The sequence below is a fragment of the Pygocentrus nattereri genome, chromosome 2, assembly GCF_015220715.1.
Source record: "Pygocentrus nattereri isolate fPygNat1 chromosome 2, fPygNat1.pri, whole genome shotgun sequence".
Classification (NCBI taxonomy): domain Eukaryota; kingdom Metazoa; phylum Chordata; class Actinopteri; order Characiformes; family Serrasalmidae; genus Pygocentrus; species Pygocentrus nattereri.
The window spans coordinates 33,871,450-33,883,482 of record NC_051212.1 but is presented as its reverse complement, the minus strand read 5'-3'; the positions used below and the strand labels follow the sequence as shown (position 1 = coordinate 33,883,482).

Genomic DNA, 12,033 nt, shown 5'->3' with positions numbered 1-12,033 from the left:
GTTGTATTATAATCCAAGACAATAATTAATTTCTTGATATATAAATATTATTTTATATATTTGAAGGCATATCACAATATGACTGTAATACTACTATTTTGTCCATATCATTGCATGTTTAGTTGATTTTCTAAGTGATTGAATTTAACATATTAAGGAAAAAACACAAAATGTTATGGCACATATTTCTGTTTTATGTTTATTTTTCCTCGATATATTACACTCAGCAGACGAATAGATTTTGTGAAGTAGAATTTACAGAAATACACAATATTTAAGTTTGTTCACTGTAAAGCCTATTAACTTGTATTTTGACTGAAAGTGCTGACACGGCTATATGTATTTGTGAACAGTACATCATTAGTGGTTATAGCAGAATATAATGATGCAGTAATGATAAGAGCTCAATAAAGTGCTACTCGTTGCGGAGGAGCCATGTCAGTGAAATGTAGATGATGTCTGGATAGCTTTGATGTGATGGGATACAATTTTACACTAAAAGGCATGTTTGAAGTTCTGATTATGATAGCTAAGGTAGAAGGGGAGAAAAGTTTTTAAAATGAATACTGTGTTGTGTGCTTAGAGTTTGAATGGCTTAACCACACTGTCGTCTGTCTTATTGATTTGGAGAGGGGTTGTTGTAGTGGAATGTTTGCAGAAATCAATGATCATTTCCACTCTTTTAGTGGGTTGGGTGCCAATGAATAGCACGTCAGGCTTTTTGTCTTGTTACTGCATTTATAAAATAATGCAACATTGTTGTGAAACATTGCAACACAGGGTATTTGTCATATTGCAACTACAGTGAAACAGTGGGCTGTGAAATGACCAAGTCTACTTTGTTTATATATTAATTTTAATGTATTTTAAAGTTATCCTTGCTGAAGCATACAGAAATCACAGCATCATGAGTAGCTGGACAAAATAACACCTAAATAAAACACACACACACACACACACACACACACACACACACACACACACACACACACACATATAATATATATATATTATATTTCGTACTTGTTTGCAAGTCACAGACTTTGCCGGAATCCGTACAAACTAAAGCTAACTTTCTGCCTTTCAACCCCAGTTTAACTAGAGTATTAAGTCAAGAAAACAAAACAAAACAAAACAAAGAAAAAACAAGTACTGTGCAAACCTCATAGGCACCTGCACATTGGTTGAAAGCATATTTCTTGGAAAGAAATGTGTTTTTGCTTGTAAAACAACATACATCATTAGAATAAGTACAAATAAACAAACATTACAAAGAAACAATAATTTCTTAGTTTGAATAAAGTAGTTGACATCCTGTTAGCAGAACAAAGTTTGGTTCCAGATTTATTCTCAGTGCTGCCAGCCATCACACAACTTTATTAAACTCTATAACCATCATACCTGATTTAATGTAATGAAGCAGTGACATACATTGTATCACTACTTAATGTAATAATGTTATTTGTATTTATTTAAACAGTAGTGTTTTTTCTCAGCAAACAAGTACATCAAGAGTTCACCTGCAAAAACAGATCTCTCCATCTGAATGAACTTTCATAAATGTTTTTTTTTTGTACATTCCAGGTAATATCAGTCAAACTGTTGTTGAGTTGTTTAGATTAAATAAAACATAATAAAATACATGTAACTTACAAAATTAAACTTTGTTGAAAAAGCTTTTTAATTAAAATTGAGTTTTTTGGCAAAAGCAGAAAATTGCAAATTTCATGTTTCAGAGTTAATGCAGTATTTTACATTCTTTAACATAAAACAAGCAGTTAACATGCTGAGAATTGCAACAAAACCAGAACATTAATGGGCAACATTAAACATCTATAAGAACATACCTTGGAAAATGTTAAGGCTGATCCTCAAGTGGCTCACTGCTCCCTGTGGAGTCTTAGTTCTATCCTGATACGTTTCCAATTCTATGTTAATGTGTTTTGCTGCCAAATGTGGAAATGCATCTGTTTCTCTAGGGCAGATTTTCATGGACTATGTAAGCAATGGAATTTGGGCTTTACCACTGAAATACTGCACTTTATGTCAGGTGTGGAATTCATGAACACTTGTCTGAATCCAGTCTGAATGAAGTGGTTCTTTGATAGACACACTGTGCTCTGTTTAGATGCAGTAGACTTTATATTAAGACCTGTGTACTGCACTTTGTAGGGAGAAGGGAGCCATTTGAGATTCTGCCTAAAACAGTTTGGAGCAGTCATGCGTCGCCTGACCCCAATACTGCATGTTGATTCACTGAACAGAGTTATCTGGTTCTACTGGAGAACAGTGCTGGTGTTTGACTGTTTCTGCTGTAAAACGTGAACTTGCAATACTGTGACAAAGGACGATAACAGCTTTTGTGACAAAATGTATAGGGTTCAGAATGCGGCATGTGTTAAGAATAACACAACTGTCAGCTTGTTGGATGGCGTTTATCGTTTTTGCAGATGAACTCTTCACTTACTGATCAGATATTTAGCTTTTAAATATAATTTTAAATACCTAAAAAATTTGCATAGTACTTTATGTCACTGCCCAAGAACTTATGAACTGCAGTGTATGAATTTCTGCTTGGAATATTGACATGTTCTTCACTCTGAGTTAAGTGTATGTCATCAAATCAACATGGATGCTCACAGATTCAGTAATAATAAAGTACCACTTCTATAGTTTTAGTATTTGCTTTAGATCAGTCCCCACATAGACAGAGTAAATTAAATTTATATTGTTAATAACATAATATCTTAATGCTGCTATTATTTTGATCTATGACATGATGTAATAAAGCTCAACTACCAGCAAGCATATGTATGAACAGGAGTATACTTCACACTTCAGTCGCCTATTATGGATATTCTGATGAAACAAATCAATAAAAAGCCTTTAGTGATATGAATTTCATTCTGAATGTGCGGTCACACTTGCACAGAAACTAATGCAGTGCATCAAGCAATAAAGACAGCATCATGCTTTTTTATACAGTAATTGAAAACACAGTTGCACTTGAAGAGCTTTAATTCCATGCTGATATGTTTCCAATTCCATGTTGATGCATTTTCCTGTCAAATGTGGACATGCAGGTGTTTCTCTGGTGGCAAAATTTCATGAAAGTTGACAAAGCCAAAGTCTCTGAAGTTATATGCAGTACTGTGCTAAAGTCAGAGACCACCTTCATTTATTCAGTCTTGAGTCAAAAAAAACATTCAATTAAAATTATTCATTTTCAGTGTCAGGAAGAAAAAACACAACAATTTAATACATAAAATCATTTTTTAAGTATTTAGCATGTCTGCTCTTTTCCTTTCATGCAGCTTCCATTCTTTCAGTTTTATCTTCAGGGATATTTCTCTGCACCTCCAAAGTTCAGTCTTAGAAGTTGGTTGCATTTTCTACTTCTCCTGATCCAAGAAATCCCAAACACACTCAGTAATGTTGTGGTCTGGAGTCTGGGGTGGTGTGAACACCAGCAGCTTCTTTGTTTGATTTACAAACAATGTTACTCTATATTGTCTCTTTTCTTTTCTCAGTAACTGCTTCTTGACAGCCACACATCCTTTCAGACCCCTAACGTTGACACACAGAGTATCATTTTCATTATCTTTTGTCACTTTTTTTTTAAACTCAGTTTTGGAGCTCAAGTTTCCTTAGACTTTGCTCTTCTTTATGAAAGCGGATTATATCTAATCTCCTCAGAAACATCTCCTGAAAACTGTTTTTAATGGCCATTTTGACTGGGAAATTAAAACATGAAGGGTAGTCTCTGATTGTTGCACAGTACTCTATCATTCTGGGTATTATTTGCTGAAAATATGTTGAGTCACCTTACTATAGCACCCACCGCTATTTACAGCTAGGTATAACTGTGTTTCCTGCTTAACAATGATTCATGCTGGAGTGCCAGCTGGTTCTGTACTGTTTGATCTCTATTCTCTATTCTGCAGGCTCCCACCTGCAGTGTGTCTGACCTATTGTCCCACCGCCCGCACCACACACACACAGTGTACCTGCTTCAGCAGAGCTTTTCGTACCATCAGCACTGATGTACTGCACTGCAGTGAGAGACAAGTAGAGCAATGAATACAGACAGGGAGAAAAAGACTTACAGAGAGGTGTCAACAAGCTCAGGACAAAAGAGAAAATGCAAGTAGAGATGAAGGAGATGCAGTTCTTCCACACAAAAACATTCTAAATGGGTTGAATTCTATCGCAGGTCAAGAAAAACAATTTGAAACAATAACATGGAAAGTCAGTGCCTTTTGTGTTGCTATCAGTGAACCGCAGGTGAACTCAAATGCTGCCTTTACATTGTGATGGTAGATGGATGTTCCATGTTTTTCAGTGGAGCAGTGACAGAAAATTGTGCTACAACTGGCAGCAACAGCAGTGTAGAACAATCCATCAGGAGTTCAGGTTTACTTTTGCCATCAATCTCAGCAATGGAATACATAAAAAAAAACTGGTGCTAAACGCTTTTAGATGAAGTTAATCTTCATCTGTACATGAACTATTCATTCGTGTACAACACAACTCAAATTTCAGTAAAAACACAGCATTAGAAAGAGTGCAGTGCCATAAATTCAGAAAGCTTTTTTAGGATAAAGTAATGGCTAACAACATCGCCTCACACATGAGCAGGAACGCCACAGCTATACCAGTAATGCTACCATGCTTACCATCAGTCATTTATTTGCTAATAAGCATATAAGAGCATTTTGTTTTTGTTTTTCATTGCTAAATGCAACATGAGAGTTCAAATGGTAAAATTCTATAATAGAAATTCTGAAATGGTGCTGTTCTGCACCTCCAGGTGGCCACTAAGACTGCTGCCATTGTTAAAAAAAAGTCTCTTAACACACTTTTGAGGCATTTACTGCTACTTTACATGTGGTTTTTAGCAACAGAGAAGATTCTGCCTGCTGAAACTAAATTACACAGCTGTATGTTCAATATCTCCACCCATTTTTGGAAAATCTTCTTTCAAATGCATTTGTATGAGGTACATTTTGTTTTTTGCTTGTCACACAAACTGGGCATTTGGGATTGCATGCAGCACATTTTTTGAACATTGATGCAATGTGATGTGGTGTTTGATATATATATGTGTTTAATACTGCTACCGCTGAGTTCACTCAAGGACAGCTGATAGGCAGTTGCAAGCAAGCTAGCTTATTTTGGCAAAGCATGCTAATCACTGAACATCTGTACTGTTTGGCCCAAAGCGGTGAAAAAAGGCCACTGTTCACGCTGAACAGACAAAAAACAACAACAAAACCTCACTGAAACAGCAGGCAGGTTCTTTTCAGCCCTACATAATTCCACAAAGTTATTGTTACATGACATTGAGCATGGTGACCATTTAGAGTGGGACAAGGGCACGGTAACCCCTGTGTTCGTGGGTGTTAATGTGTTGGCAAGTAGGTCAGATGCACTCAAGCTTTTTAATAAAAATGTTTATTTGACCTATGTGTGTGTGTGTGTGTGTGTGTGTGTGTGTGTGCGCGCATTCTCCACAGGATGGCCTCACACCTCTCCACTGTGCGGCAAGAAGTGGACATGACACAGCAGTGGAGCTGCTGCTGGAGAGAGGAGCCCCCATTCTTGCCAGAACCAAGGTGCACACATACACATTTGTTTTTAAAATGTCAGAATATGTGCTCGTACATGTAGACAGGTACTTAGAAAGTGCTGTGCAACACATTATTCTAAAATCTCCTGTAGGTGTTAAACTAGATTGAGATCTGGTGACTGGTCATAGCATATAATTTACATCATATTATACTCATTCACTGATTATTTCTGCCCTACGGATGGGGCTTTGTTACCTTGGAAATGACAACTACCATCAGAAAGGACGTGTTTTACCATAGGATAAAGTTGATCAGTCAGAGGAGCTTTATATTGATTTGCAGTGACCATTATAAGGGGACAAATGAACCTAAACCATGCTAGCAAAGTGCCCCATAACAGCACCCCTACACTCCCTTAGTGTAGAAGTCAGGCATTTAGGCCTATACTGTTATCTTGGTGTATGCCACACATGCACCCACCTAATTGTGGCGAGTATGATGAAGGATGATTCACCTGACCAGCTCACGTTTTTCCACAACTCTGTAGACCACTGTAGGTACTCTTTTGTTTTTCCTTAAATATCACACAAGTGTACGTGCATCACTTCTCTAAATGTGCACATTTGACCTCAGTCCCCAGCCCTGTTTACTGATGTCTTTGCCATAGATCTAAATGCAGACACTGTGACTGAAGCACCTGCCATCCATACCCAATAATGAACCCTCTTTCAAAGCCACATATCTTTTGAGGCCGCTGGGCCTGCTCAGCATTTTTCAAACATGCCACAGTGCATGGTAGTATGTTTATTGCTTAACTGTTATATGCAATACTCCTGTTACTCCACAAATTTATTCAAGTTTTTCCTCTATTTGTACCCGTTTATGTCCCATTACTTGTGAATTTGTCATCCTCAACTTGACAGAGTTGATGAACACACAGACTTGACTAACAGTACTTGGGTGTTGGTGGAGGATACGATTGTGTTGCTCACTCTCTCTCTCTCTTTCTTACTCTTCCCTCTCTTCCTCCAGAATGGTCTCTCTCCTCTCCACATGGCAGCACAGGGTGACCACGTTGAGTGTGTTAAGCACCTGCTGCAGCACAAGGCCCCTGTCGATGATGTCACCCTGGACTACCTGACCGCCCTCCATGTTGCCGCCCACTGTGGTCACTACAGAGTTACCAAGCTTCTGCTGGACAAGAGAGCTAACCCCAATGCCCGAGCACTGGTGCTATTCCTAATGTCTTCCATTTCAACCTTATATTATTATTTATTAAAGGCATCATAACCTAAAAAGATAATGAAAGGCAATTTCTTGGGATAGGATTCTATAGGAGAGTCTCCTTTCCTGTAGTTAAGAAAGAACCATAAACCTGTCAATTAGAATCCCTTGGGCAGTTGCTGAGCTCTAGAAATAAACATATGAAAAGGACTATATAGTGCAAATTCAAAATGCTACCATTATACTCTTAACAATACAGGTTTTGGGACAGTATAGACATGAAAGAATGTCTTTCCAAGGCTGTTCCTGTTAAGTTTTAAGTAACTTTCAAACTGGAACTGCCCAGTAAAAAGAAGCAGTTTAAAATTTTTCTTCAATACGTAACAGCATATATTTTGATGGGAATTAATGTGATTTACAGATGAGCAAGTGCATATCAAGAGTTAGCATTTCACATAGGGAGCCAACAGTGCCCTAAATAATCTAATATCAGTGTTACAGGGGAAAAGATGTTTTATTTGTTCATATTAATTAAAGTTATACTAGTTAAATGTGAGGTGCTTTCCATCCTCTGCTCAATTGCTATGCATTAGTTATTAAAGGGTATAGTGGCTCTGATTACAAAAGAGGACACATGTCTTACCCATTTGTTCCATTTCTGTGTCTCTCACAGAATGGCTTCACACCTCTTCATATCGCCTGTAAGAAAAACAGAGTGAAGGTGATGGAACTACTAGTCAAGTATGGAGCTTCCATCCAGGCTATCACTGAGGTATGCACACCACACACACACTTGCATGCTTCTGGCCATGTACTGAGCAACATACTTTTTGTTAGAGGGGTAAGACAGCAGTCTCTTGCCCTGCTTACATATATAATTAAATAATTATCTATAATTCAATCATTGAAAAGTAAACAAAGTCATTATGAGTTTTTTGACGTGAAATGAAACAGTGTAGAGACTCCTTTACAGTGCTGGTGATAGAAACGAGGGATTGTGATGTCTGCAATACAAATATTTACTGTTGGGAAAGACCATTGAACATATATGTGTCTTATAAGGTTTTATATGTAATACTGACAATGGTGAAGTTTATTCTGATCTTAAAATGTATGTTTTAGGTCAAGAATTTATCTCAAAACTGTTGTAAAAGATGGATCTGTTGTCATTTAACCAACCATTCATGCCACTGAAATATGTGCAGGATAGATTTGTAATTTAAACAGTGAAAGTCCTCCCAACCACCTTTCTTTCTGCCCTTCTTACTTGTGTCTTTGACTTTAAGTCTTGTCTCTTTGCTCTTCAGTCTGGTCTTACTCCTATACATGTGGCAGCATTTATGGGCCACCTCAACATTGTCCTGCTGCTGCTGCAGAATGGAGCTTCCCCTGATGTCAGCAATATAGTGAGTAACGTTAGGCAGCGTGTTTGTGCGCGTGTGTACACATGTCCATGCACTAATTTATGCCATTTTTGAATGACAGCGTGGAGAGACTGCTCTGCATATGGCCGCTCGAGCTGGACAGGTGGAGGTGGTTCGTTGTTTGCTAAGAAATGGAGCCATGGTGGATGCCAGAGCCAGAGTAAGACATTAAGCCTGTGCATGCACACGCTTTTGACTCTTACAAGCGTAACATAGTACACTCTAAGTGGCAAAAGTGTGTAAGAACTTAAAAATTACAGTGGAATAAACACAGTAATTACTATATATTGTATTTAATTACTGTAATTGCAACTATATACCTAGTGCTACTGTGTCTAGTTAACATTTCTCAAATGCAAGAAATCCACTGATTAAACTGAGATCAGACCTAAAAATGTTGATGTAGTAACCAGTGAAATTACTATACATTTCCTCAGCAGTAAGTGATTGGCATGGTAATTAGTGATGACACTTAGCTTTTATATTGAGAGTATAGTTTGATTTCCTTAAGGTGTCTTGATTCAACAGTATACCGTTTAAGCCCTGCCATTTCTAGGTAGCATTGCTCACAAGCAAGAGTTGCTGACCTTTCATGCTCGGCACTAGGAGGACCAGACCCCGCTCCACATTGCCTCTCGGCTGGGGAAGACGGAGATTGTCCAGCTGCTCCTTCAACACATGGCTCATCCAGATGCTGCCACCACCAACGGCTATACACCTCTCCACATCTCTGCCCGTGAGGGTCAGCTGGACGTGGCATCAGTGCTGCTGGAGGCTGGTGCCTCACACTCCCTTGCAACAAAGGTGAGGGACAGGCAGACACGGCTAACATGTAGTCATTGGATGCAGCCATGTGTCCTGTAAGTGTGTTCAAGCCTGGAGGAGGCTATTTCTAATTTCTGAATTCTAATTCTAAATTCTAATTCAGCCAAAATGATGCTGTCAAGAACAGCAGGGACACTTGTGTTATTTCTGTTTCATCGTTCTAGTTCTGTTTCTTTAAAATACACGTAGAAACACTCAGATTTAAAAGGTAACCTGTGTTGCTGAGATAGAAAAGAAAAGATTGCTAGTTTGGTCTAAAAAATAAATCATTTTAAAAGCTTCCAAACATACAGGTTTTTATGTAGGTGACCTGAGAATAAAATGTGGAGAGAAATTTTAGATTGACTCATATTATAACACCCACATAAAATTGAATACGGCTATTGAATAATTCACTATTGATTATATTAGTAACAGATTATAAATCCTCAAACAATAAGCATAACTTTTATTGAACAATAATACAATTATGCTTAACCTTTCAACTGAAAAAGGAAGCTTTTATAACTGTGTGGTAAAAACACTATGTGAAAATAAGTTAACATGTCCTCTACAAGAACAAACTTAAATATGGCATTGTCAAATTTTATGTTATTGTTATTATGATGTGTGCCGTAACTTTTGCACACATTATATATCATGTTTTATTTTTTCCCAATATGTTAAATTTAGCAAATAAACAGCAATTGTGCCTTTAAATTTGTATAAATGTGTCCCTGTAGAGGATTTCACTTAGAAAATCAACAAAACGTGTCATTTGACGATGGACGTGTAAACTTTCGCACAAGGTGGTAAATGGGTCAGGCTTTGTCTTACTAGGAGACCTGTAGGGGAATTTACAATTATCATCATGTAAATTGCCAACTAGCCATTGCCAATTCATAGAGAAGATACATTTTATTTTTTAATGAATTAATACATTTTGGTTTTGGTGTGTGTAATGGAGTTTACTTGAGTAATTGTCTCAGGCCCAGTCAGAACATTAAATGTTACTTTTTTCGAATGAAATGTAACCTTCTCTTAGTAATATGTAATCCAGGGTTGGGGGTCTGCTCCATTTCAGTTCATTCAATTTGAATTCTGGCAGTTCAGCTGGCGATTTGTAATTTGGGTCAGGATCGGCGTGCACTGGTACATTATTAAGCAGATTATTCTGCGGTTAATACGTTTAATTCATCTAGTGAATTTATCCTGAATTGATGAGATGACTCCAGCTCTAATGTAATTCAACTCAATGCTGTTTTGCTCCCCTTCTTCATTACTATTTGAAACAAGCAGTGTTGTTGAGTGGTTCTCCTTTCTGTCTGTGCTGTGGATAAACATGATGGTCATGTGACTTTATGAGCAGACACGCCTGTCTCAGAGAGAGAAAGCTGACTCACTGGCTCCCTCTGCTGTGTGCCTGCCTGTATTCTGCACTGCTTGTTTTTTCACTGCATAGATACAGTGGAACAGCACTGAATTGCTTCATGTTGCATCAGCACTTTAGTTTCTGGCTGCTTGTATTCTGTACCTTTCTACACTGTTCAGGTGAACAATCTGATATCCTGTACAAAGATTAGTAATACATTTAATAATAATTACACCTGAAATTCACACATCATAATATAAAACTTATTATTATTATAGTAAGTTATTTTTGTACTACAGTAATTACATTTGCGTTATTTCTACAAGTTAATAAATTCGAATGTGGTAGTAAGCTTTATTTATAGATGACCTTTCATACTAATTGTACTGATGGTTAGGACTGTGTACTAAAGAGGATGTATAAAGTAATACATATTTATTTTTTGTGCTGTTTGTGTTCCTGACTAAATGTTTTGGAGCCCCTTCTATGCAAAATAGAGTGAAATAGGTCTTGTTATTTGTTCAGTATGGATTTCTTACTTGTTGTGTAAGAAACTGAAACTTTGTCATTCGTAGTTTGTAGAGCCTAATTCATAGAATTTCTTGGAATGTGTTTAAAAGAAATACACAGAGGCTATGTTGACTGCAAGAGCCCCTAAGCATAGTTTCATTTGATGCTAACCAGATCTTTTTATAAATAATAAAACAAGACAATATTTTTGTTTCTTTCCTTTAATAAGGAATGACTGTAGTAGTAAGCTTTATTTATAGAGTACCTTTCATACAAATAGCATATCAAAGCTCAAAGCAAATGAATAGATTAATGCAAATAGCAAAGTAATATTTTATTTAAAGCTAAATTGAAAATATACAGCACTGTGCAAAAGTCAGAGAGCACCCATTGTTTAATTTCCAGTCAAAACAAGTTATTCGTTTTTCAGTGGCTGGACAAAAAAATAAGAAAACGCATATGTAACAGAAGATCGTACAGAGACCTTTTACATTTATGGCATTTTGGCTGACGCTCTTATCCAGAGCGACTTACAATTTGATCATTTTACACAAGTAGGTGAAGGTAGTGTTAGGAATCTTGCCCAAGGACTCTTAGTGGTATAGTGTAGGGTGCTTACTCAGGTGGGGGATTGAACCCCAGTCTACAGCGTAGAAGGCAGAGGTGTTACCCACTACACTACACCAACCACTACAACCTCAACAACTAAATATAATATCAGTTTTTAATGTGTCCACACTTTGCCTTTATTAAAGCTTCCATTCTTTTGAGGAGACGTGAAATCTGCTGGAATATTTTTTTCCACAAGTTCAGTCTTAGAATTTGGTTATATTTTCTGCTTTTCACAATCCAAATAACAAAAACATTCAGTGATGTTGAGGTTGTTTTGAGAACACCAGCATCTTCGTTGCTTAATTTGCCAATTTTCTGTTTTGCCTATTTCTGTTTTTCAGAAATGACTTTGTTCATGATGCACATCCTTTCAGACACATAGACCCATTTAATTATCTAGTTGAATTGTTCAGATTTTTCATCTGTGGAACTTGTTTCTCCTCTTTAAAAACAAGTTAATCTGATGGTGGCAGTGTTGCTGGTTTACCAGTTCTGTTGATTATCTTACGTCTAATCT

At 37.1% G+C, this 12,033-nt stretch overlaps 1 protein-coding gene across 11 annotated transcripts in view; it reads left to right on the top strand.

Annotated features, from left to right (window-relative positions):
* Positions 1–12,033, top strand: part of ank2b (ankyrin 2b, neuronal) — a 124,513-nt gene that overhangs the window by 51,518 nt on the left and 60,962 nt on the right. For all 11 annotated transcript variants that reach the window (XM_037535258.1, XM_037535277.1, XM_037535269.1 and 8 more), the window contains 6 exons: positions 5,517–5,615; positions 6,603–6,800; positions 7,468–7,566; positions 8,102–8,200; positions 8,280–8,378; positions 8,825–9,022. In XM_037535258.1, the coding sequence (XP_037391155.1) occupies positions 5,517–5,615; positions 6,603–6,800; positions 7,468–7,566; positions 8,102–8,200; positions 8,280–8,378; positions 8,825–9,022 (792 nt within the window). The remainder of the gene's footprint in view (positions 1–5,516; positions 5,616–6,602; positions 6,801–7,467; positions 7,567–8,101; positions 8,201–8,279; positions 8,379–8,824; positions 9,023–12,033) is intronic.